The 25038-nt window shown below is 51.3% G+C and overlaps 1 protein-coding gene across 5 annotated transcripts in view; it reads left to right on the top strand.

The window, feature by feature from the left end:
- FER1L6 (fer-1 like family member 6) overlaps window positions 1-25038 on the top strand; it is a 274935-nt gene that overhangs the window by 75931 nt on the left and 173966 nt on the right. For all 5 annotated transcript variants that reach the window (XM_066578811.1, XM_066578813.1, XM_066578810.1 and 2 more), the window contains 7 exons: window positions 635-818; window positions 1410-1530; window positions 3758-3858; window positions 4031-4121; window positions 4900-5016; window positions 14721-14873; window positions 20345-20528. In XM_066578811.1, coding sequence (XP_066434908.1) covers window positions 635-818; window positions 1410-1530; window positions 3758-3858; window positions 4031-4121; window positions 4900-5016; window positions 14721-14873; window positions 20345-20528 — 951 coding nt within the window. The remainder of the gene's footprint in view (window positions 1-634; window positions 819-1409; window positions 1531-3757; window positions 3859-4030; window positions 4122-4899; window positions 5017-14720; window positions 14874-20344; window positions 20529-25038) is intronic.

Below are 25038 nucleotides of genomic sequence, written 5' to 3' on the forward strand. Positions count from 1 at the left end.
TTCTACCTTCTCCTCCAGGTCCTCAGCTGTAACTAACAACCGAGGACCCCGCCTGTTTCTGCTAGATTATGGGAGCTTTAATACCGCACCATAATTTTGCTGTCAGCCGGGATTAAGCCCATGGCCATATTTCTCCCATGCTTGTTCCTTAAGGGGTTAATGGCACTAGTTGCCCGGCAGCTCCTGCGGTTAGAGGGGCAGCGCTGCCATCACCATGAGCAGCAGACGTAGGGCTCAAACAGACCGGCGTATGTGCCACCGCATTCGCTGCTACGCCTAAACAAGGTGCAAGTCTGTTTTTACCTTTCGAGCCCTGCGTTATTCCACGAGCGTTAAAAAAACCCGCGTAAGCGAAGACCGCGAATCCCGAGAGGGGAAACGGAAGCGCTGAAATCAATGGTTTTGTTTCATCCCCTTATGCGGCCATTACTATCACATAACAGGCTGTGAAGGGCTGGGGCTCATTCCCACGGGCGTCTGCAGTCCTGGTTGTGTATGCCCTCTACACCCAACGCTTCGTGCTCAGTGCGTATTGTGGGGTTTTTGCGCACTGAATTTCACCCTGACCACAGATGAGGCTCGGAGTGTCCCTCCGCGGAGATCTGAACCGCTGAATCTTTTCCATGATTCGCAGGTAACTATGGCAACGTCCTGGATGGAGGATCGCATCATACAAGTAAAAAGAAACCATCCGAAGCGGAAGATGCTGAGAGCGCCCCCTTACTGCACACTGAGGAAGGAGACGGGGCGCACGACGTCTCCATGTCCTATAGATCCGTGACCACGCCAGAGAAACCTCTGATAACAGAGGGCAACAGGTAATGTGGAGGGGACCGGCGGGCAACTAAAGGGGTCATTGTCCCCAGGGAGTAAGGATCAGCTGGAGGTCTGCCACTCCATTGTTATCCCCACTTTGTCACGATCTCCATGTCCATCGTTCTCTCTGGCCTCCGTGGCGCTCTGCCGGCCTCCGTGGCGCTCTGCCGGCCTCCGTCGCGCTCTGCCGGCCTCCGTCGCGCTCTGCCGGCCTCCGTCGCGCTCTGCCGGCCTCCGTCGCCCTCTGCCGGCCTCCGTCGCCCTCTCCCGGCCTCCGTCGCCCTCTCCCGGCCTCCGTCGCGCTCTCCCGGCCTCCGTCGCGCTCTCCCGGCCTCCGTCGCGCTCTCCCGGCCTCCGTCGCGCTCTCCCGGCCTCCTCCCTGGGGAAGCTGACTACTACAGCTGAGGCTGCATTCTGCCAATCAGTGTGCCGCTGGCGTAGTCACAGGGGCCCATTGTTCATCTTGATGAGGAGGACAGCTGTGACCCTGATGAAGTAGGACGGTGCGAGGGCAACACTGCGATGTACGGCCCGTCATCGTGCCCGGGGCTCGAGTTCCTCCCCTCTAAGCTGTTTCTTCTCTGTTTTTGTAGGAATTATCACTACTTGCCATTCTATGAGAAAAAGCCGTGCATCTACGTGAAAAGCACCTGGGGAGACCAGACCTTCAGGTTGTACACCTCCAACGTGCTGCAGAAAATGGCCGACCACCTGGTGAGTCCGTCTGTAGCTGAGGCTGGACACAAGGCGGCCGACGGCTGCAGCTACTGTGTCCCTCTTTCGTCATACTTGCGCACTTTGCTGCGGTTTGCCGCTTCTAATGGGTCTATTTTATATGTTCTTTGTCCACATCAAACATTCTGATATCTCTTGGTAGTTTGGGTGTGGCCCGCCATTCTTTACACTGCAGCTCTGCTAGTAAGTGCATTGATGGTGAGGGGTCTGATGACTGGCACTGCCCATCAATATCTAGAAGGAAGGGACTTCAGCGCTGAGAACAACCGCATTCACATGAGCCAGTGCTGATCCTGGCGCAATTAGGGCACAAACACAGCGAGCCGCTGGAGGGCATAGAAAAGCGGGCGTCCAGGAACCCCTGTGAAGTAAAGCCAGGATCCTGTGAGAATGCCGAGGCGCTGAGGACTGTCTAAGGGCGCTTTCACTCCAGGGAGTTTCCATAGGAGGTTACAACGTAGCTGCGCCTGCACCATGTGTTTCTGCCCCACCATCAGGAGCTCCTGGATTACCACTTCGCTCCACACAGGAAGAGCCGGACGTTCTCTGCCCGGGAGAAGTAATGGCATAAAAAATAAGACAGTCCTTCCACTCCCTTTCACTCTGCCTCTCCGCTCCAGCGCCACCACCCCTCTGCTCCAGCGCCACCGCCCCCCCTCCGCTCCAGCGCCACCGCCCCCCCTCCGCTCCAGCGCCACCGCCCCCCTCCGCTCCAGCGCCACCCCCCGTCTGCTCCAGCGCCACCCCCCGTCTGCTCCAGCGCCACCCCCCCTCTGCTCCAGCGCCACCCCCCCTCTGCTCCAGCGCCACCCCCCCTCTGCTCCAGCGCCACCCCCCCTCCGCTCCAGCGCCACCGCCCCCCTCCGCTCCAGCGCCACCGCCCCCCTCCGCTCCAGCGCCACCGCCCCCCTCCGCTCCAGCGCCACCCCCCCTCCGCTCCAGCGCCACCCCCCCTCCGCTCCAGCGCCCCCCCTTCGCTCCAGCGCCACCCCCCCTCCGCTCCAGCGCCCCCCCCCTCCGCTCCAGCGCCCCCCCCCCCCCTCCGCTCCAGCGCCCCCCCCCCCCCCCCTGCGCTCCAGCGCCCCCCCCCCCCTTCGCTCCATTGCCACCAGGAAATGTACAATGAACATCTCTGAACCACCGGGGAATGTATAATGGACATCTCCTTTGGACCACCAGGGGTTATGCAGTGAAGATCTTCTATGGACCACCAGGGAATGTACAATGAACATTTCTTCTGGACGCCTAGTTAATGTATAATGAACACATTCTGTGGACCACCATGGAATGTACAATGAAACTCTTCTCTGGACCACCAGGGAAGTAACAATTCTGTCTTCCATGACCCTGAGCCAAACCGTTTTAAAATGGCAAGTAAAGGATTCTGGCCTAGAGTGCCTACTATGAAATGGGCCCTTCCCTCCAAGCCCATGGGCCCTAGTGTAAAATCCATAGCAGGGCCCCACCTATCATGTGTTAGTTGTCACAGAGGGGCGTTCAGGGTGACAGGTACCTCTTCAACTGCTGTAGCTGCTCCCCAAAAAAGTTTTACTTGTAACATGGTTGAACAGGGCTGAGGTGCAGCACCAGGCGCGGCCACATGTGTAAGTATGGCGCTGGTAGATCCACACCGAACTCTGCATGGCTTCCATATATAGCAGGAAAGACATATCAGCGCCTCATCTTGAAAGAAATAGTCCTCCACAATAGTACCAATGGAAAATGAATGGCACTGACCTGGTGCTCAGCGGATCCCGCTGGGTGGGTATCTGCTGGCACCTAGTGCCCACGTGGGCCTCTCACCCTCCTCATCCTCAGTTACGGATAGCGGCTCGCTGGATGACCAGGGCTTTACAGACAAATGCAATACACATGTATATTTTGAGAAAGGCGCAGCAATAAACAGGCGTATTTATTACGGACCGGGGGGCTGTATTCACTTTAACCCTCAGAGCGCCGGGCCGAGTGTTTTGCATTTCTCTATGGCTCCCAGTTACATTCCACCAAAGAGAGCGCCCCATAAGGGTAGGTAAGCAGCATCGGTCATGTGATCAGACCCTTACGGGGTCGTTGTGCTCTGGTAAGCAGGGCAGAGCCATCGATCTGCTGATTGGGCGGATCTGGGTCGGACCACCTCTGATCATACACTGAAAGACCCTCAAATGAACAAAAACCCCTCTAAGTCTCCTTGTACTTCACTCCCCAGAAAGAAGGGTTGCAGCAGATGACGGAGCTCATCAAAGTCTCGGATTTTGCCCCCGAAGAAAAGATGAGAGACGTCCTCAGTGACTTCATCAGCCAGAGCCGGTAGGATCCTTACCGCCGCCTCGCTGGGGCGCTCCGTCAGGCCCCTCTTAGCTGCCAGTACTTTTCAGTTGGGTTTTACATTGGGTAATAAGCTGGAAACTGTCAGTAAGCAGGTTCTAGAAGCTTCCAGGGTCATTAACCCCTAACAGTCCTTTCTATTCTTTACTGTTAGGCTGTTTATTGCAGCAGCAGAGAAAAAAACCAAAATGGTGAACACAACGGTCCTAGATAAGAAGAGGGTGACGCTCTGCAAACAGGAGCTGGTAAGACGCGAGACCCGGATGTATGTGGGGAAGGTGTAACAGGAGAATCCCCAGCAACCACAGAGAAAGCAGGAAGCATTGTGCATGATGAGGAGCGGATAATAACCACCGGCCCCACAACAATAAGAGTCTATCCTCATGACAGTGATGGCTTAAAGGGATTGTCCAACTGCAAACTGTTCATGGGCTTATCTGCAGGATAAGTCATCAATAGTAGAGCAGTGGGAGTCCCGCAGCCGGGACCACCACCAATCAGCTCTTTTCCGGACCAATATGATCATGCACTGAGCAGTTTTCTGCAGGAAGCAGACAGCTCCGTACCCGCTGCAGTGGCCAGGTTTGGTATTGCATTCCAAGTTCCCACTCACTTCAATGCCTGCAATACCAAGTCTGGCCACTGCAGCAGGAACAGACCTGTCTGCTTCCTGCAGAAAACTGCTCAGTGCATGAGCAGAGTGGTCTTGTAAACAGCTGGTCAGTGGGGATTCCAGGTGGCGGACCCCTGCCGATCTTCTATTGATGGACTAGTTAAGTAAATTTGGGGAACCACTTAGCAAATGAGCAGTCACAAACCTTGCTAGGAGCCTTGTACTGGCAAAGATGGCCGCACCACCACCTTCATGTTCCCCTCAGCTGCACTGATACATAATGAGAATCTCTGCTGCCCCCTTTTATGTCACCTCTTTAGGGTCACATCTGTGTTTTTTGACAAATCTCTGTATTTTTGCGCTTCTTATCTGCACATTATGAGCCGAACTGTCAGCAATTGGCTTTACAGGAGGGAATGTCTACCGAGGCGAAAGCCATCGTACAGCAGAAGAAGAAGATGTCCATCAATGAGATGACGAGGGACGTGCAGAGCTTCATCGACAGGATCACGTTTCTGGTGGACGAGGTAATGATCCAATGCTTTCGTGTCTGGCAGCAGCAAAACGGAGAAGTGTGCGGATCGGAGCGACGGTAACCAGCGCCATATTGTGCTGTGTACATAAGCGGTCAGAGAAGGGCCGGTCCCCGGCATGTAGTGGTGAGCACCCACCAAAAGTGCTCCAATGAAGGACAACCCGTGGCAGGGTGGTGGGCAGCTGAAGCACATTGATGGGGGGTGGGTGGGGGGGTACTGAAGTCCGCCCGTCTGGGCCGATCCCGCAGAAGAGCGACTGTCAGATGCATCACTGATAAAGACCCTGCTGGTGATGATAGAAAGGCGTGCGATCCCACCGGATCCTTCAGAAGAAGCTGTGAGACGCCCGCTGGCTGAAGCACTACCAACTGCGCCCTTGAGGCCTCTTACACTCAGCGTTGCGTTTTTATGCTGGACGCATGCATTTTCTTGTACATTCACACAGCCGGATGCAGCGAAACATGCGCCGCAGCCCGGCAATCTCTCAGTCGGCAGAGTTTCCTCGGAATGACTTCTAATGCCTGTCATGTGTTCCCCGCGCTGGACGCTGCTAAACTCCCTCCCACACCCTTTTTCTTCGGCTCCCATAGGAGTCTGTGGAAGCCACCAATGTAGATCAGCCAATCTTTTCCAGACGCGTATAAAGTTGGCCGCCATGATCGGTGCCCATGTCCTATTTTTGCCACTCAACGTTTTTACACTGCTAAAAATCGGCCATCTAAAGGAATCCATTGGAAACCAATATGCTTCAGATGGTCGCGATTTTCGGCCGACATATAAATGCGGCTAAATTGGCGAGGGAGAACGCTTCAGTGCATTTACACGATGCACAATGGATTAATCCGTTGTATCCAATTACCTCATTTGCACGGCCGTTTTTCCTCTTGCACTGATGTTGCGAGATGGAAAGGCTGAAGCATGTCCTCCCATAGGGAGAGGACATATAATGGGCCGAGTCTCGCACCGCACCTGGACGAGAGTTTCAGACACAACTCACTAGCACCCGTGTACGTGCGACCCAACTGCGGCTCTCATCAAATGAACATTTATTTCCTGCAAATGCCACAAATATCTGCGTCCTTCACACTGCTCAAAACCATCCCGGTACACCTACAGTCATCTCCAGTTACCTCTAGTCGCCTCCAGCTCCAGTCATCTACTGTCACCTCCAGTCATCTCCAGTCATCTCCAGTCACTTTTAGCTCCAATCACCTACTGTCACCTCCAGTTCCAGTCACCTTCAGTCATCTACAGTTACCGCTAATCACTTCCAGTCACCTCCAGCTGCCTCCAGTCATCTCCAGTCACCTCCAGCTCAGTCACCTTCAATTGCCTCCAGCTCCAATCACTTGCAGCTCCAATCACCTCCAGTCCTCTACCCTCACCTCTAATCACTTCCAGTCACCTCCAGCTCCAATCATCTTCACCCACCTGCAGTCCTTTCAGTCAGCTCCAGCTCAGTCACCTCCAATTGCCTCCAACTCCAATAACCTCCAGCTCCAATCACCTCCAGCTCCAGTCACGTCCAATCATCTACAGTCACCTCTAATCACTTCCAGTCGCCTCCAGTAACCTCCAGCTCCAATCACCTCCAGCTCAGTGACCTCCAATAACCTCCAGCTCCAGTCACCTCCAGTCATCTACAGTCACCTTTAATCACTTCAGGTCGCCTTCAGTCATCTCTAGTCACCTCCAGTATCCTCCAACTCCAATCACCTCCATCTCCAGTCACCTCTAGTCATCCGCAGTCACCTCCAATAACCTCCAGCTCCAATCACCTCCAGCTCCAGTCACCTCCAATCATCTACAGTCACCTCTTATCACTTCCAGTCACCTCCAGTCACCTCCAGCTCCAATCACCTCCAGTCAGCTCCAGCTCAGTGACCTCCAATCACCTCCAGCTCCAGTCACCTCCAATCATCTACAGTCACCTCTTATCACTTCCAGTCACCTCCAGCTAACTCCAATCACCTCCAGTCACCTGCAGTTGCCTCCAGTCAACTCTAGTTACCTTCAGCTCCAGTCACCTCTATTTACATCCAGCTCCAGTCACCTGCAGTTGCCTCCAATCACCTCCAGCTCTGGTCACCTCCAATAGCCTCTAGTCACCTCCAGCTCCAATTGCCACTACTCACTTCCAACCGCCTCTTGTCACCTCAAATCGCCTTTAGTCACCATGGCCAGTCGCTTCCAGTCACCTCTACTTATCTCCAGTCACCTTCATTTGCTTCCAGTCGCTTCCAGTCATCTCCAATCACCTCTACTCAGCTCCAGCTACCTCCATCGCCTCCAGTTACCTCCAGCTCCAATCACCCTCAGTCACCTCTAGTTATCTGCAGTCACCTCTAATCACCACCAGTTGCCTCCAGTCACCTACAGCTCCAACAACCTCCAGCCGCCTCCAATGACCTCTAGCTCCAGTCACCTTTAGTCACATTTCAGCTCCAGTCACCTCCAATCACCTGCAGCTCTAACCACCTCCAGTCACCTCTAATCACCTCCAACCGCCTCCAGTCACCTCCAGCTCCAATCACCTCCAGTCATCTCCAGTCACCTCTAGTCACCTCCAGCTCCAGTCACCTTTAGTCACACTGCAGCTCCAGTCACCTCTAGTTACCTCCAGCTCCCATCACCTCTAGTTACCTCCAGCTCCCATCACCTCTAGTTACCTCCAGCTCTGGTCACCTCTAGTTATCTTCGGCTCCCATCACCTCTAGTTACCTTCGGCTCCAGTCACCTCTAGTTGCCTTCAGCTCCAGTCACCTCTAGCTCCAGTCATCTCTAGTCACCTACTGCTCCATTCATCTCCAATCACTTCCAGCCTCCAGTCGCCTCCAATCACCTTCCATTGCCTCCAATCACCTCTAGCTCCTATCACCTCTAGTTACCTTCAGCTCCAGTCTCCTCCAATTGCCTCCAGTCACCTATAGTTACCTCCAGACGCATTAATTTGCCTCCAGTCGCTTCTAGTCACTTCCAGCCACCTCCAGTCGCCTCCCATCACCTCTAATCAGCTCCAGTTACCTCCAAACGCCTCCAGTAGCCTCCAGCTTCAATCACCTCCAGTCGCCTCTAATCACCTCTAGCTCCAGTCACCTCTAGTCGCATTCCAGCTCCAGTCACTCCAATCGTCTCTAGTCATCTTCAGTCAACTCTTATCACCTCCAGTTGCCTCCAGCTTAAATCACCTCCAGTCACCTCCAGTAACCTCCAGCCCTAGCCACATCCAATCACCTCCAGTCATCTCCAGTCGCCTCCAGTCACCACTAGTCATGTCTAATCACCTCCAGTCTCCTCCAGATACCTCCAGTCACCTCCATTCACCTACAATTACTTCCAGTCACCTCCAGTTCCAATCACCTCCAGTTGCCTCCAATCACCTCCAGTCTCCTCTAATCACTTCTAGCTCCAGTCACCTCTAGTCACATTCCAGCTTCAGTCACCTCCAATCACCTCTAGTCATCTCCAGCTCCAGTCACCTCCAATCACCTCCAGCCACCTCTAGCTCCAGTCACCTTTAGTCACACTCCAGCTCCAGTCACCTCCAACTGCATCTAGTCACTTCTAGTTACCTCAAGCTCCCATCACCTCTAGTTACCTTCAGCTCCAGTCCCCTCTAGTTACCTTCAGCTCCAGTCCCCTCTAGTTACCTTCAGCTCCAGTCCCCTTCTAGTTACCTTCAGCTCCAGTCCCCTCTCGTTACCTTCAGCTCCAGTCCCCTCTCGTTACCTTCAGCTCCAGTCCCCTCTCGTTACCTTCAGCTCCAGTCCCCTCTCGTTACCTTCAGCTCCAGTCCCCTCTCGTTACCTTCAGCTCCAGTCCCCTCTCGTTACCTTCAGCTCCAGTCCCCTCTCGTTACCTTCAGCTCCAGTCCCCTCTCGTTACCTTCAGCTCCAGTCCCCTCTCGTTACCTTCAGCTCCAGTCCCCTCTCGTTACCTTCAGCTCCAGTCCCCTCTCGTTACCTTCTGCTCCAGTCCCCTCTCGTTACCTTCTGCTCCAGTCCCCTCTCGTTACCTTCTGCTCCAGTCCCCTCTCGTTACCTTCTGCTCCAGTCCCCTCTCGTTACCTTCTGCTCCAGTCCCCTCTCGTTACCTTCTGCTCCAGTCCCCTCTCGTTACCTTCTGCTCCAGTCCCCTCTCGTTACCTTCTGCTCCAGTCCCCTCTCGTTACCTTCTGCTCCAGTCCCCTCTCGTTACCTTCTGCTCCAGTCCCCTCTCGTTACCTTCTGCTCCAGTCCCCTCTCGTTACCTTCTGCTCCAGTCCCCTCTCGTTACCTTCTGCTCCAGTCCCCTCTCGTTACCTTCTGCTCCAGTCCCCTCTCGTTACCTTCTGCTCCAGTCCCCTCTCGTTACCTTCTGCTCCAGTCCCCTCTCGTTACCTTCTGCTCCAGTCCCCTCTCGTTACCTTCTGCTCCAGTCCCCTCTCGTTACCTTCTGCTCCAGTCCCCTCTCGTTACCTTCTGCTCCAGTCCCCTCTCGTTACCTTCTGCTCCAGTCCCCTGCAGTCGCCTCAAGTCACCTCCAGCTCCAATCCCATCCAGTCGCCTCCAGTCACCTCCAGCTCCAATCCCATCCAGTCGCCTCCAGTCACCTCCAGCTCCAATCCCATCCAGTCACCTCCAGTCACCTCCAGCTCCAATCCCATCCAGTCACCTCCAGTCACCTCCAATTGCCATCAGTCGCCTCCAATTGCCATCAGTCGCCTCCAATTGCCATCAGTCGCCTCCAATTGCCATCAGTCGCCTCCAATTGCCATCAGTCGCCTCCAATTGTCTTCAGTCGCCTCCAATTGTCTTCAGTCACTTCCAGTCACCTCCAGTGATCTCCAGTCGCCTTAATTTGCTTCCAGTCGCCTCCAATCACCTCCAGTCGCCTACTGCTCAGTCACCTCCAATTGCCTCCCATCACCTCTAGTTACCTCCAGCTCCTGTCACCTCTAGTTACCCTTTAGCTCCCGTCACTTCTAGTTACCTTCAGCTATAGGTACCTTCAGCTCCAATGACCTGCAGTTGCGTCCATTTACCTCCAGCTCTAGTCATCACCAATCACCTTAAATCACTTCCAGTCACCTCCAGCTCCAGTTACCTCCAATCACCTCCAGGAACCTCCAGCTCCAGTCACCTTCAATCACATCTAGCTGCAGTCACCTCCAATCGCCTCCAGTCCTCTTCAGTCACCTCCAGCTCCAATCGCCTCCGGTCGCCTTCAATCACCTCCAGTCGCCTCCAATTACTTCCAGCTCCAATCAACTCTATTCACCTGCAATCAGCTCCAGTCACCTCTAGTCACATTCCAGCTCCAGTCACCTCCAATCAACTCCAGTCATCTGCAGTCACCTCTAATCACCTCCCGTCGCCTCCAGCACCAATCAGCTCCAATCACTTCCAATCACCCCAAGTCACCTCTAATCAGCTCCAGTCACCTCTAGTTACCTTCAGTTCTAGTCACCTCTAGTTACCTTCAGCTCCAGTCACCTGCAGTTGCCTCTAATCACCTCCAGCTCTGGTTATCTCCAATCACCTTCAATCATTTCCAGTCACCTCCATCTCCAGGCACCTCGAATCACCTCCAGGCATCTCAAACTCCAATCACCTTCAGTTGAATCTAACTGCAGTCACCTTCAATCGCCTCCAGTCATCTCCAGTCACCTCTAATAACCTTCAGTCGCCTCCAGCTCCAATCACCTCCAGTTGCCTCCATTAACCTCCAGTCACTTCCAGTAACCTCCAGTTCTAGCCACATCCAATCACCTCCAGTCATATCCTGTTGCCTCCAGTCACCACGAGTCACTTCCATTCTCCTCCAATCACTTCATGTCACCTCCAGTTCCAATCACCTCCAGTCGCCTCCAATCACCTCCATTCACCTCCAGTCACATTCCAGCTCCAGTCACCTCTAATCACCTCCACCTCCAGTCACCTCTAATCACCTCCAGCTCCAGTCACCTCCAATTGCCTCCCGTCACCCCTAGTTACCTTCACCGCCAGTCACCTGCAGTTGCCTCCAATCACCTCCAGCTCTGGTCACCTCCAATCACCTCCAATCACTTCTAGTCAGCTTGAGCTCCAGTCTCCTGCAATTGCCTTCAGGCACCCCCATCTCCAGTCTCCTGCAGTTGCATCCAGCTTCAGTAACCTCCAGTCACTTGCAGCTCCAACCACCTCCAATCGCATCCAGTCGCCTCCAAATGCCTCCAATCACCTCCAGTCACCTCCAGTCATCTCCAGTCACCTCCAGCTCTAGTCACCTCTAGTCACACCCCAGCTCCAGTCACCTCTAACTGCCTCCAGTCACCTCTAGTTATCTCCTGCTCCCGTCACCTCTAGTTATCTCCTGCTCCCGTCACCTCTAGTTATCTCCTGCTCCCGTCACCTCTAGTTATCTCCTGCTCCCGTCACCTCTAGTTATCTCCTGCTCCCGTCACCTCTAGTTATCTCCTGCTCCCGTCACCTCTAGTTATCTCCTGCTCCCGTCACCTCTAGTTATCTCCTGCTCCAGTTACCTCTAGTTACCTCCTGCTCCCGCCACCTCTAGGTACCTCCTGCTCCCGCCACTTCTAGGTACCTCCTGCTCCCGCCACCCCTAGTTACCTCCTGCTCCCGCCACCTCTAGTTACCTCCTGCTCCCGCCACCTCTAGTTACCTCCTGCTCCCGCCACCTCTAGTTACCTCCTGCTCCCGCCACCTCTAGTTACCTCCTGCTCCCGCCACCTCTAGTTACCTCCTGCTCCCGCCACCTCTAGTTACCTCCTGCTCCCGCCACCTCTAGTTACCTCCTGCTCCCGCCACCTCTAGTTACCTCCTGCTCCCGCCACCTCTAGTTACCTCCTGCTCCCGCCACCTCTAGTTACCTCCTGCTCCCGCCACCTCTAGTTACCTCCTGCTCCCGCCACCTCTAGTTACCTCCTGCTCCCGCCACCTCTAGTTACCTCCTGCTCCCGCCACCTCTAGTTACCTCCTGCTCCCGCCACCTCTAGTTACCTCCTGCTCCCGCCACCTCTAGTTACCTCTTGCTCCCGCAACCTCTAGTTACCTCCTGCTCCCGCCACCTCTAGTTACCTCCTGCTCCCGCCACCTCTAGTTACCTCCTGCTCCCGCCACCTCTAGTTACCTCCTGCTCCCGCCACCTCTAGTTACCTCCTGCTCCCGCCACCTCTAGTTACCTCCTGCTCCCGCCACCTCTAGTTACCTCCTGCTCCCGCCACCTCTAGTTACCTCCTGCTCCCGCCACCTCTAGTTACCTCCTGCTCCCGCCACCTCTAGTTACCTCCTGCTCCCGCCACCCCTAGTTACCTCCTGCTCCAGTCACCCCTAGTTACCTCCTGCTCCAGTCACCTGCATTTGCCTCCAATCACCTCCAGCTCCGGTCACCTCCAATTGCCTCCAGTCACCTACAGCTCCAATCGCCTCCAGTCACCTCCAGTCGCTTCCAGTCCCCTTCAGTCACTGCCAGTCACCTCCAGTTGCTTAGTCACCTCCAGTCACTTCCATTTGCTTCCAGCTACCTCCAGTGTCCTCCAGTCGCCTACAGTCACCTTTAGTCACCTACAGTTGCTTCCACTCACCTCCAGTCACTTCTAGTTTCTACTAGCCACCTCTATTTGCTTCTATTTGCCTCCAGTCACCTCCAGTTGCTGCCAGTTGCTGCCAGTCACCTTCAGTCACCTCCAGCTCCAATCACGTCCAGTCACTTCCAGCTCTGTCACCTCCAATCACCTTCAGTCATCTCCAGCCATCTCCAGTCGCTTCCAGCCACCTCCAACCACCTCCAACCACCTCCAGCCACCTCCAGCCACCTACAGTCTCTTTCAGTCACCTCCAATCACCCTTAGTTGCCTCTAGTTGCCTCCAGTCACCTCCAGTTGCTTCCAGTCACCTCCAATCACCTTCAGTTGTCTCCAGTCGCCTCCAGTAACCTCCAGCCCCAGTCACCCTTAGTCACACTCCAGCCCCAGTCACCTCTAGTCACACTCCAGCTCCTGTCATCTCCAATTGCCTCCAGTCACCTCTAGTTACCTCCAGCTTTCATCACCTCTAGTTACCTGCAGTTGCCTCCAATCACCTCCAGCTTCACCTTCCAGTAAGAAGAAATGGGGACATTGTTTCACCTGCTTTAGTGTAGATGAAAGTGACAACAGGAGTGCCAGAGAGATGACAAGAAAACAACCCAAAAAGGGAGACACTTCCTCTCTCCTGCTACTTCCTGACTGTTTCTTCTCTAGCTCTGCGTGTTGCTGGTGTCCTTTTCACTACTGATACATGAGGACCTATGAAGCTTGTGTTCAGGCCAGGACTATCTACGTATTCTGTACCAAAATGGAAACAAAATTTGGCAGTGTGGTTGGCCCCTCACATTCAGAGTGAGCCTAGGGTGACAACTGCAGATCTTCTTAGCTCTGTGTGTTCTGCAGTTGTCACTGACTCTTCTCTTGCAGATGATGTGATGTGTGACTGTCCGGTCTATCATGCTCCCACAAGCCACTGGAGTTGGTGTTCATTGTTTTCTATGGTACTTATGATGAGCAGAGCAGACAGAGCTCGGCTGATGTGTTTGCGGCACCTGCGGCCCCCACGCACACACTTGCGACATTCTGCGGCCTCTCCTGGGTGTCTCGCCTGCTCAGTCCAGTCTGCTGCTCACAACTTTCAGTCATCTTTATATCGGTACATTTACACGGGCGAGAAGCTCAGACGGATGTCGCACCTATTGGAAACAATGAGCGAGATTTCTACGGAGTCGTGGAACAATAGAACAAGCTGTGGTCTGGCATAGTTGCGAGAGAAAAACCGCCCATGTAAACAGAGCCATAAAAAAACATTGGGGTCTGCTTCAGAACGGGTTTTGTGCATCTCACAAAGCAAGAAATTTGCTGGTGTGAATGTAGCCTAAGGCTGCTCTCAGCAGGCGTCTGTAAAACACTGCGCTTTAAACATGGCGTTATACAGCGTATTCTAACAGTCCATCATTGAAATGGATGATGAGGTGCGATAAAAATCTCTGAAACGCACTAAAATAGTGCAGACAGCGTTAAAAAAATCACATTGTTCTAAACGCCGCACTCAAACGCTCATCTGGGAAGCCATATTGAAATCAGTGAAATGTTAAGCTAACACTATAGGAAATGTCCTGTATGAGAGCGGCCTTAGGCCCCATGTCCACGGGCGGGTCAGATTCCACATGTGGGAGCCCGAAGCGAAAGCTGACCCTGCCCGCGGCCGAGGACCCTGCGTAGCTGTCCGGGTCTACTTCTTTCTTTACTGCAGATTTGCGCTGAAGCATCAACAAGTAGAGTTTGTTTTTAATCGAACTCCTGCTTTCCCACGGAATCCACGGCTCGTTCGCAATGTCAATTGTGGACTGGCTGTGGATTGCACAACTTCCATTCCCTTCAATGGAAGCCGTCCTTGCGGGAACCACAATCAAATGCAGCATGCTGCGCCCAAAGATCCGCAACTCAAATCCGCATGCTTTAATTCATGTTTCCCTATTGGTGGCTTGAACTATGCATCGTCCACGTGGGTGCCCCATGCAGATTCCACAATTTAAATCCGCCCGTGGACATTGGGCCTTTCCGTGGTATCCGGTCACACCTTGATATCCGAGCCGCCGCAGACTGTAGCTTCCAAAAGATGGCGGACGGAAGCAAGCTAGAAGTAAAAACTTCTGAACTGATTGCCGCACTAATTGTTTTGCAGCCACAACAAACGGTTCCGGATGTATTTCTATGGCTCCTCAGCAACAATAAGCGCGTTGCGTATGCCCGCATCCCGGCCAGAGACGTTCTCTACTCCCCGGTACTGGAAGAGAAAGGTCACCACTGCGGGAAGATCAAGACCCTCTTCTTCAAAGTAAGTGCCTCCATCCGGACGCCCCTGCGATGAATGACTTCGCCTTTCGGTTAAGCACATTATTAGTCATGGCGCTGATTAATTTCCACCATGTGGATTGAAAGAAAGCCGGAGCGGGTGGCACTCCCATCAGCCTCCTTCTTAATGAAGAGGAGATAAACATGGGTGATTAGAGAAGGAGACGTAAAAGGAAGAGCGACTCTTCATTACCCACATTGTCATCTATCATACTGCCGTAACCACATAATCTAATGAACCCGACACTCCAATGCATAAAGTCATTTCCTTAAAAAGGTTCTCCTACTCTAAAAATAGACAGGGGTCCACCACCTCAGGAATCAACTGTTCTCCCAGATTAGTGGCCTGGTGCTTTCAGCAGGAAGCAGACAGCGCTATACATTGTGCAGTGGTCTGCGTTGGTACTGCACGCTGAGTCCTCTTGAAATGAATGAGCCCGCAATACCAATCCATGCAATTGTGGAATGCGCAGCACTGTCTGCTTTCTGTGAGACAAGCCCTTTAATGTGTGTTAGCTCTCTCTCGTATCTATCTCCCCCTATTCACTCTCTTACCAACACTGTCAGGTGAATCTTCCAGATGCTAGTCTCTTTATACTGCGCTCTCCTTCTTCCTGCCTCTTTATGCTGCCCTCTGCTTCTTTCTTTCCTTTTTTTACTGCACTCTCCTTCTTCTTTCCTCTTTAAACTACACTGCGATCTCCTTCCTTCCTTCCTCTTTATACTGCGCTCTCCGTCTTTCTTCCTTTTTATACAACACCGCGCTCTCCTTCCTCCTTTATACTGCCCTCTTCTTCCCCCTTCCTCTTTGTACTGCGCTCTCCTTCCTTTATTCTTATACTGCCCTCTCCTTCCTCTTTATACTGCCCTCTACTTCCTCTTTATACTGCCCTCTACTTCCTCTTTATACTGCGCTCTCCTTCCTCCTTCCTCTTTATACTGCGCTCTCCTTCCTCCTTCCTCTTTATACTGCGCTCTCCTTCCTTCCTTTTTATACTGCCCTCTCCTTTCTCCTTCCTCTTTCTACTGTGCTCTCCTTCCTTCCTCTTTATATCATGCTCTCCTTCCTCCTTCATCTTTATACCAAATGCTACTTCATCCTTCCACTTTATACTGCGCTCTCCTTCCTTCCACTTTATACTGCGCTCTCCTTCCTTCCTCTTTATACCGCGCTCTCTGTCTTCTTTCCTCTTTATACCGAGCTCTCCATTTTCCTTCCTCTTTATACAGCGCTCTCCTTCTTTCTTCCTCTTTATACTGCCCTTTGCTTCTTCCTTCCTTTTTTTTACTGCACATTCCTTCTTCTTTCCTCTATACCGCGCTTTGCTTTCTCTTTATACTGCGCTCTCCTTATTGCTACCTCTTTATACTGCGCTCTCCTTCTTCCTTCCTCTTTATACTGCGCTCTCCTTCTTACTTCCTCTTTATACTGCGCTCTCCTTCTTCTTTCCTCTTTATACTACACTGTGCTCTCCTTCCTTCTTCTTCTTCAGACTCCGCTCTCGTTCCTCCTTCCTCTTTATACTATGCTTTCCTTCCTCTTGGTACTGCACTCTTTTTCTTTCATCTTTATACAGCCATCTCCTTCCTCTTCCTCCTTCATCTTTATACCGCGCTCTCCTTCTACCTTTCTCTTTATACTTACTCCCCTTCCTCCTTCCTCTTTATACTGTGCTCTCCTTCTTTCTTTCTATTTATACTGTGCTCTCCTTCTTCCTTCCTCTTTATACCGCGCTCTCCTTCTACCTTTCTCTTTATACTTACTCCCCTTCCTCCTTCCTCTTTATACTGTGCTCTCCTTCTTTCTTCCTCTTTATACCATGCTCTACTTCTTCCTTCCTCTTTATACTGCGCTCTCCTTCTTCCTTTCTATTTATACTGCACTCTCCTTCTTTTCTTTTTATACCACACTTTCCTTTTCTTTATACTGCGCTCTCCTTCTTCTTTCCTCTTTATACTGCGCTCTCCTTCTTCCTTCCCCTTTATACTGTGCTCTCCTTCTTTCTTTCTATTTATACTGTGCTCTCCTTCTTTCTTTCTATTTATACTGTGCTCTCCTTCTTCTTTCCTCTTTATACTGTGCTCTCCTTCTTCCTTCCTCTTTATACTGTGCTCTCCTTCTTTCTTTCTATTTATACTGCACTCTCCTTCTTTTCTTTTTATACCACACTTTCCTTTTCTTTATACTGCGCTCTCCTTCTTCTTTCCTCTTTATACTGCAATCTTCTTCCATCCTCTTTATACTACACTGTGCTCACCTTCCTCCTTATACTGCGCTCTCCTTTCTCTTTGTACTGCGCTCTCTTTCTTTCTTCTTTATACCGCCCTCTTCACCCCTCTTTACACTGCCCTCTCCTTTCTCCTTCCTCTTTATACTGCATTTCTTCCTTCCTTTTTATACTGCCCTCTCCTTCCTCTTTGTACTGCCCTCTCCTCCTTTCTTTCTCTTTATACTGCACTCTCCTTACTTCCACTTTATACCGCATTCTCCTTCTTCCTTCCTCTTTATACTGAACTCTCCATCTTCCTTCCTGTTTTTTGACTGCACTCTCCATCTTCTTTCCTTTATACCGCACTTTCCTTCCTATTTATACTGCGCTCTCCTTCTTCCTACCTCTTTATACTGCGCTCTCCTTCTTCCTACCTCTTTATACTGCGCTCTCCTTCTTCCTACCTCTTTATACTGCGCTCTCCTTCTTCCTACCTCTTTATACTGCGCTCTCCTTCTTCCTACCTCTTTATACTGTGCTCTCCTTCTTCCTACCTCTTTATACTGTGCTCTCCTTCTTCCTTTCTCTTTATACTGCGCTCTCCTTCTTCCTTCCTCTTTATACCACGCTCTTCTTCCTCCTTCCTCTTTATACCACTCTCTCCTCTTTCCTTCTTTTTTATACCACACTGTTGTTCTTCCTTCCTCTTTATACCATGGTCTCCTATGCTCTCCTTCTTCCTACCTCTTTATACTGCGCTCTCCTTCTTCCTACCTCTTTATACTGCGCTCTCCTTCTTCCTACCTCTTTATACTGCGCTCTCCTTCTTCCTACCTCTTTATACTGCGCTCTCCTTCTTCCTACCTCTTTATACTGCGCTCTCCTTCTTCCTACCTCTTTATACTGCGCTCTCCTTCTTCCTACCTCTTTATACTGCGCTCTCCTTCTTCCTACCTCTTTATACTGCGCTCTCCTTCTTCCTTCCTCTTTATACCGCACTCTCCTTCTTCCTTCCTCTTTATACTACGCTTTCCTTCTTCCTTCCTCTTTCTACTACACAGTGCTATCCTTCTTCCTTCCTCTTTATACTGCGCTCTCCTTCCTTCCTCTTTATACTGCACAGCGCTATCCTTCCTCTTTATACCGCACTCTCCTTTTTCCTTCCTCTTTATACTACGCTTTCCTTCTTCCTTCCTCTTTCTACTACACAGCGCTATCCTTCTTCCTTTCTATTTATACTGTGCTCTCCTTCTTCCTTCCTCTTTATACCGCACTCTCCTTCTTCCTTCCTCTTTATACCGCACTCTCCTTCTTCGTTCCTCTTTATACTACGCTTTCCTTCTTCCTTCCTCTTTATACCGCACTCTCCTTCTTCCTTTTTATATTGTGCTCTCCTTCTTCCTTCCTCTTTATATTGTGCTCTCCTTCTCCCTTCCTCTTTATATTGTGCTCTCCTTCTTCCTTCCTCTTTATATTGTGCTCCCCTTCCTCCTTCCTCTTTATATTGTGCTCTCCTTCTTCCTTCCTCTTTTATTTTGTGCTCTCCTTCTCCCATCCTCTTTATACTGCGCTCTCCTTCTCCCTTCCTCTTTATACTGTGCTCTCCTTCTCCCTTCCTCTTTATACTGTGCTCTCCTTCTTCCTTCCTCTTTATATTGTGCTCTCCTTCTCCCTTCCTCTTTATACTGTGCTCTCCTTCTTCCTTCCTCTTTATACTGCGCTCTCCTTTCTTCCTCTTTATACCGCACTCTCCTTCTTCCTTCCTCTTTATACCGCACTCTCCTTTCTTCCTCTTTATACTGTGCTCTCCTTCTTCGTTCCTCTTTATACTATGCTTTCCTTCTTCCTTCCTCTTTATACTGCCCTCTCCTTTCTTCCTCTTTATACCGCGCTCTCCTTCTTCCTTCCTCTTTATACCGCACTCTCCTTTCTTCCTCTTTATACTGCACTCTCCTTCTTCCTTCCTCTTTATACTGCACTCTCCTTCTTCCTTCCTCTTTATACCGCACTCTCCTTTCTTCCTCTTTATACTGTGCTCTCCTTCTTCGTTCCTCTTTATACTATGCTTTCCTTCTTCCTTCCTCTTTATACTGCCCTCTCCTTTCTTCCTCTTTATACCGCGCTCTCCTTCTTTCTTCCTCTTTATACTGCACTCTCCTTCTTCCTACCTCTTTATACTGCGCTCTCCTTCTTCCTACCTCTTTATACTGCGCTCTCCTTCTTCCTTCCTCTTTATACTGCCCTCTCCTTTCTTCCTCTTTATACCGCGCTCTCCTTCTTTCTTCCTCTTTATACTGCACTCTCCTTCTTCCTTCCTCTTTATACCGCACTCTCCTTCTTCCTTCCTTTCTATACAGCACTCTCCTTTTTCCTTCCGGGCGCTCCTGCGAGAACGTCCTTGTGTGGTGACTGGTATCAGGATGTTGTCTATGGCGATGCCTCGGAGTAAAGGACTATAGGATGCAAGAACGAGGAGTGTGGCGTATCTGCAGAGTTGGCCTGGGGTCTGTGCTTGCTTTGGGGTCTGCATTCATTTTGTTGTGTGATGAGGGGTCATATGAATTATATGTGACAGTTTGGGGGCATGTCCTATATTACAGGGTTGTGTTACAAAGGCAGGACTGTTAATGACCGTCATGGGGTGGGATGTTTTCTATCTGTGAAGTCCTGAGCGGCTTTGTTGAGGCGGATTCTGTGCCGCCCCGGTCTTACAGAACGGCTGCTCATGTGAATCTCTATCCCCAATAGTACATTCCAGGGCAGGAGAGAGGCAGAAGCGGTCACATGTTCCCCGGGTGAACCGGCTGTTTGCCGGGGATGCTGAAAGCAGGATGTAGGGTGCTCAGATGTGCATTTGGGGGTCCGCATTCTGAAGGGGGTTTTTGTATGTTGGCAGAGCTCCTTTAGTTGGCGGGATAAAGGTAAGAGTTATCGAGCTTCATCCACGGTTTTGTTAGAATCTTCTCGCAGTTGTCAGCTGTGATCTACATACGGTATGTATGGCGTCCGCCTGTCCTTAGATCTGTCTCTCTGTAGACCCGTTTACGCACAACCAGCGATAAACAATTTGATATCTTAAGACATCAGGGTGGAGGAATGATATGGATATTTCCGTTGGAACAATCCATGCCACCAGTGAGGGTGGGGCACAATGGGTGTTTTAGAATAGGACATGTTCTGCTGGTCGCATCCCCTCCGTAGGTGAAGAATGATACAGCTCATTCATTATATCTTCTGTCCACAGCTTCCGGGCAAGAGAGCTCCTGGATGGAGCGTTCAGGCCAAAGTGGACGTTTTCTTATGGCTGGGCTCCAGCAAGTACTCACACGCCATCTTTGAAAACTTGCCAACAGGGTATGAGATTGAACATCCGCAAGGTTCAAGTGGGCATCACGGACCACCCCCACCAGGCAATCTTGTCTATAAGAGTAAGAGTCTTCTATGTTCCTTGATTATCAATCACCTCATGTGAAGAACGGCTCGTCTTGTGTTCTGCAAGACCCAACACGGACATTAGACTGGCCGCTCACTGTTTGCGGCACAGACCCCAGACCAGATTTATTTAGACCCCAGACTGTAGAAAAAGAAACTTCAGGCTTTTGGCCAGACCCCCTAGATTCATTAAGACTGTTAGGCAGCGGCTGTGGACCCGCTGTGTCACGCACAGATTTGGCTTTGGACTACTCCTGAGGGCGGCTCTGAGGTGCCCCTGGCCTTCTCCCTTTAACCCCTTCTTTCATAAGGTGTTAGGCGCAGTCCAAGGTCCTGAAATGGGATGGAGCCCTGGAGCCTCCACAACCTTAAACTATTGATTTCTACTGAGAACTGCAAAAAGCAGCAAGAAACAATGAAGAGTTACTATTGTCTAAGCACTATATCAGGATAATCCTCCTGCATGCTCCAAATTAAAGACATGTATCAGAGGCTGTCAGACCCCGCCAGCTTCACAATACATGCCGGGTCGCAGAGGTAATTACACTCTCGCTAACCGCTTTCTGCATTAGTTAAACCTTATGAGGCTCCACAAGACGTCTGCATGACTCTTCCACTATTAAGTCCGCAGCCGCTCAACATCTGGCCAAACATTCATCTGATTACAGTTTACTGTCCGGGTCAGTTGCCAAAATGTGTCAGTGTCTGACAGCTGCTTGTCTCTCTCATCTCTAGCAGGACCATAAAGGAGATGTCCGGTTGTAAACTATTGATGGCCTATCCTTAGAATAAGTCATCAGTAGTAGATCGGAGGAGGTCCATTGCCTGGATCCTTTTGCTGATCAGCTGTTTGTCGGGTTGGTGCACTTATGTACTGAACTGAATTCTGCAGCAAGCAGACAGCTCCATTCTTACTATAGTGGTCAGGCTTGGTATTGCAAATCAAGTTCCCATTGAAATGAATGATGTTGTCACACCATAGGAACGTAGCTGTGTACCCCCTGCATAATTCAGTTCAGTACACAAGCATGCCAGTCCGGCAAACAATTGATCAGCAAGGGCCCCGGGCCAAGGACCTCCTCCAATCTACTGATGATGACTCATCCTGACAATAGGCCATCAAACAAAACTATAACAAGACTGCACTGACATGAAGCAAATTGATCTAGGAACAAGATACCAGAATCAGGCAAGGAATACTGGATATAAATGCATGTAACTTTCATTATAACCAGCAACACGTTGCAGAAGCCAGGAATATTTAAACGCCAATCAGGAGCGCCAAACGAATCTGAGCATGTGGTCAGCTGACCAACTCGATTAGATCAGCTGTCAGACAGTTATATAGCAACTGCTCCAACAACAAGCTAGAAGACAGGAGACGACAAACAAGTAGAAGAATGGTTGCTGATTGTAACACGTTGTACCCCAGAGGCGTAAGCTGCAGCTCTAGGGCCACAGTGCATGTTCTCTACCAGGACCCCGCCTTCCCCTGTGTTATTAATGATACTAATGTCCCCAAATGTGACAAAGGGAGTTTTGCACGATCTCCACACCCCGTATAGTTATGTCCCTGCGCAAATCTCCCAGCACAGCCCACTCATCTAAAGGTAAAAAATGGCTTCTAAATTTAATTTTACACGGAACCAAAAAGTTGAACCATTTTAGATGTACTTGGACAAGTATAACAAAGGATCTCTCACTCGATTCCACTTTCACAATCATTGCTTCTAAAGGCTTTATAATAAGACCATGTCGAGTCCAAATACACATTGTATTACTATTCTAATTCAGGGGCCTATTACGGTGATAATGGGGAGCACCTCGTAGATTCAGGGATGGTGGGGTCCCTGTATTACTGATAATGGGGAGCGCCCCGTAGATTCAGGGATGGTGGGGTCCCTGTATTACTGATAATGGGGAGCGCCCCGTAGATTCAGTAATGGTGGGGTCCCTGTATTACTGATAATGGGGAGCGCCCCGTAGATTCAGGGATGGTGGGGTCCCTGTATTACTGATAATGGGGAGTGCCCCGTAGATTCAGGGATGGTGGGGTCCCTATATTACTGATAATGGGGAGCGCCCCGTAGATTCAGGGATGGTGGGGTCCCTGTATTACTGATAATGGGGAGTGCCCCGTAGATTCAGGGATGGTGGGGTCCCTATATTACTGATAATGGGGAGCACCCCGTAGATTCAGGGATGGTGGGGTCCCTGTATTACTGATAATGGGGAGCACCCCGTAGATTCAGGGAGGGTGGGGTCCCTGTATTACTGATAATGGGGAGCACCCCGTAGATTCAGGGATGGTGGGGTCCCTATATTACTGATAATGGGGAGCACCCCGTAGATTCAGGGAGGGTGGGGTCCCTGTCTTACTGATAATGGGGAGCGCCTTGTAGATTCAGGGATGGTGGGGTCCCTATATTACTGATAATGGGGAGCACCCCGTAGATTCAGGGATGGTGGGGTCCCTATATTACTGATAATGGGGAGCACCCCGTAGATTCAGGGATGGTGGGGTCCCTATATTACTGATAATAGGGAGCACCCCGTAGATTCAGGGATGGTGGGGTCCCTATATTACTGATAATGGGGAGCGCCCCGTAGATTCAGGGATGGCGGGGTCCCTGTATTACTGATAATGGGGAGCACCCCGTAGATTCAGGGATGGTGGGGTCCCTATATTACTGATAATGGGGAGCGGCCCGTAGATTCAGGGATGGTGGGCTCCATGTATTACTGATAATGGGGAGCGCCCCGTAGATTCAGGGATGGTGGGGTCCCTGTATTACTGATAATGGGGAGCGCCCCGTAGATTCAGGGATGGTGGGGTCCCTGTATTACTGATAATGGGGAGCGCCCCGTAGATTCAGGGATGGCGGGGTCCCTGTATTACTGATAATGGGGAGCGCCCCGTAGATTCAGGGATGGTGGGGTCCCTGTATTACTGATAATGGGGAGCGCCCCGTAGATTCAGGGATGGTGGGTTCGTTTATTACTGATAATAGGGAGCACCCCGTAGATTAAGGGATGGTCAGGTCCCTGTATTACTGATAATGGGGAGCGCCCCGTAGATTCAGGGATGGTGGGGTCCCTGTATTACTGATAATGGGGAGCGCCCCGTAGATTCAGGGATGGTGGGGTCCCTGTATTACTGATAATGGGGAGCACCCCGTAGATTCAGGGATGGCGGGGTCCCTGTATTACTGATAATGGGGAGCACCCCGTAGATTCAGGGATGGTGGGGTCCCTGTATTACTGATAATGGGGAGTGCCCCGTAGATTCATGGATGGCGGGGTCCCTGTATTACTGATAATGGGGAGCACCCCGTAGATTCAGGGATGGTGGGGTCCCTGTATTACATATAATGGGGAGCACCCCGTAGATTCAGGGATGGTGGGGTCCCTGTATTACTGATAATGGGGAGCGCCCCATAGATTCAGGGATGGTGGGGTCCCTGTATTACTGATAATGGGGAGCGCCCCATAGATTCAGGGATGGTGGGGTCCCTGTATTACTGATAATGGGGAGCGCCCCATAGATTCAGGGATGGTAAGGTGCATGTATTACTGATAATGGGGAGCGCCCCGTAGATTCAGGGATGGTGGGGTCCCTATATTACTGAGAATGGGGAGCGCCCCGTAGATTCAGGGATGGTGGGGTCCCTGTATTACTGATAATGGGGAGCGCCCCATAGATTCAGGGATGGTGGGGTCCCTGTATTACTGATAATGGGGAGCGCCCCATAGATTCAGGGATGGTAAGGTGCATGTATTACTGATAATGGGGAGCGCCCCGTAGATTCAGGGATGGTGGGGTCCCTGTATTACTGATAATGGGGAGCGCCCCATAGATTCAGGGATGGTGGGGTCCCTGTATTACTGATAATGGGGAGCGCCCCATAGATTCAGGGATGGTAAGGTGCATGTATTACTGATAATGGGGAGCGCCCCGTAGATTCAGGGATGGTGGGGTCCCTATATTACTGAGAATGGGGAGCGCCCCGTAGATTCAGGGATGGTGGGGTCCCTGTATTACAGATAATGGGGAGCGTCCTTTAGATTCAGGGATGGTGGGGTCCGTTTATTACTGATAATGGGGAGCACCCCGTAGATTCAGGGATGGTGGGGTCCCTGTATTACTGATAATGGGGAGCGCCCCGTAGATTCAGGGATGGTGGGGTCCCTATATTACTGATAATGGGGAGCACCCCGTAGATTCAGGGATGGTGGGGTCCCTGTATTACTGATAATGGGGAGCGCCCCGTAGATTCAGGGATGGTGGGGTCCCTGTATTACTGATAATGGGGAGCGCCCCGTAGATTCAGGGATGGTGGGGTCCCTGTATTACTGATAATGGGGAGCGTCCTTTAGATTCAGGGATGGTGGGGTTCGTTTATTACTGATAATGGGGAGCGCCCCGTAGATTCAGGGATGGTGGGGTCCCTGTATTACTGATAATGGGGAGCGCCCCGTAGATTCAGAGATGGTGGGGTCCCTGTA

Source organism: Eleutherodactylus coqui, chromosome 9, assembly GCF_035609145.1.
Source record: "Eleutherodactylus coqui strain aEleCoq1 chromosome 9, aEleCoq1.hap1, whole genome shotgun sequence".
Taxonomy (NCBI): Eukaryota; Metazoa; Chordata; class Amphibia; order Anura; family Eleutherodactylidae; genus Eleutherodactylus; species Eleutherodactylus coqui.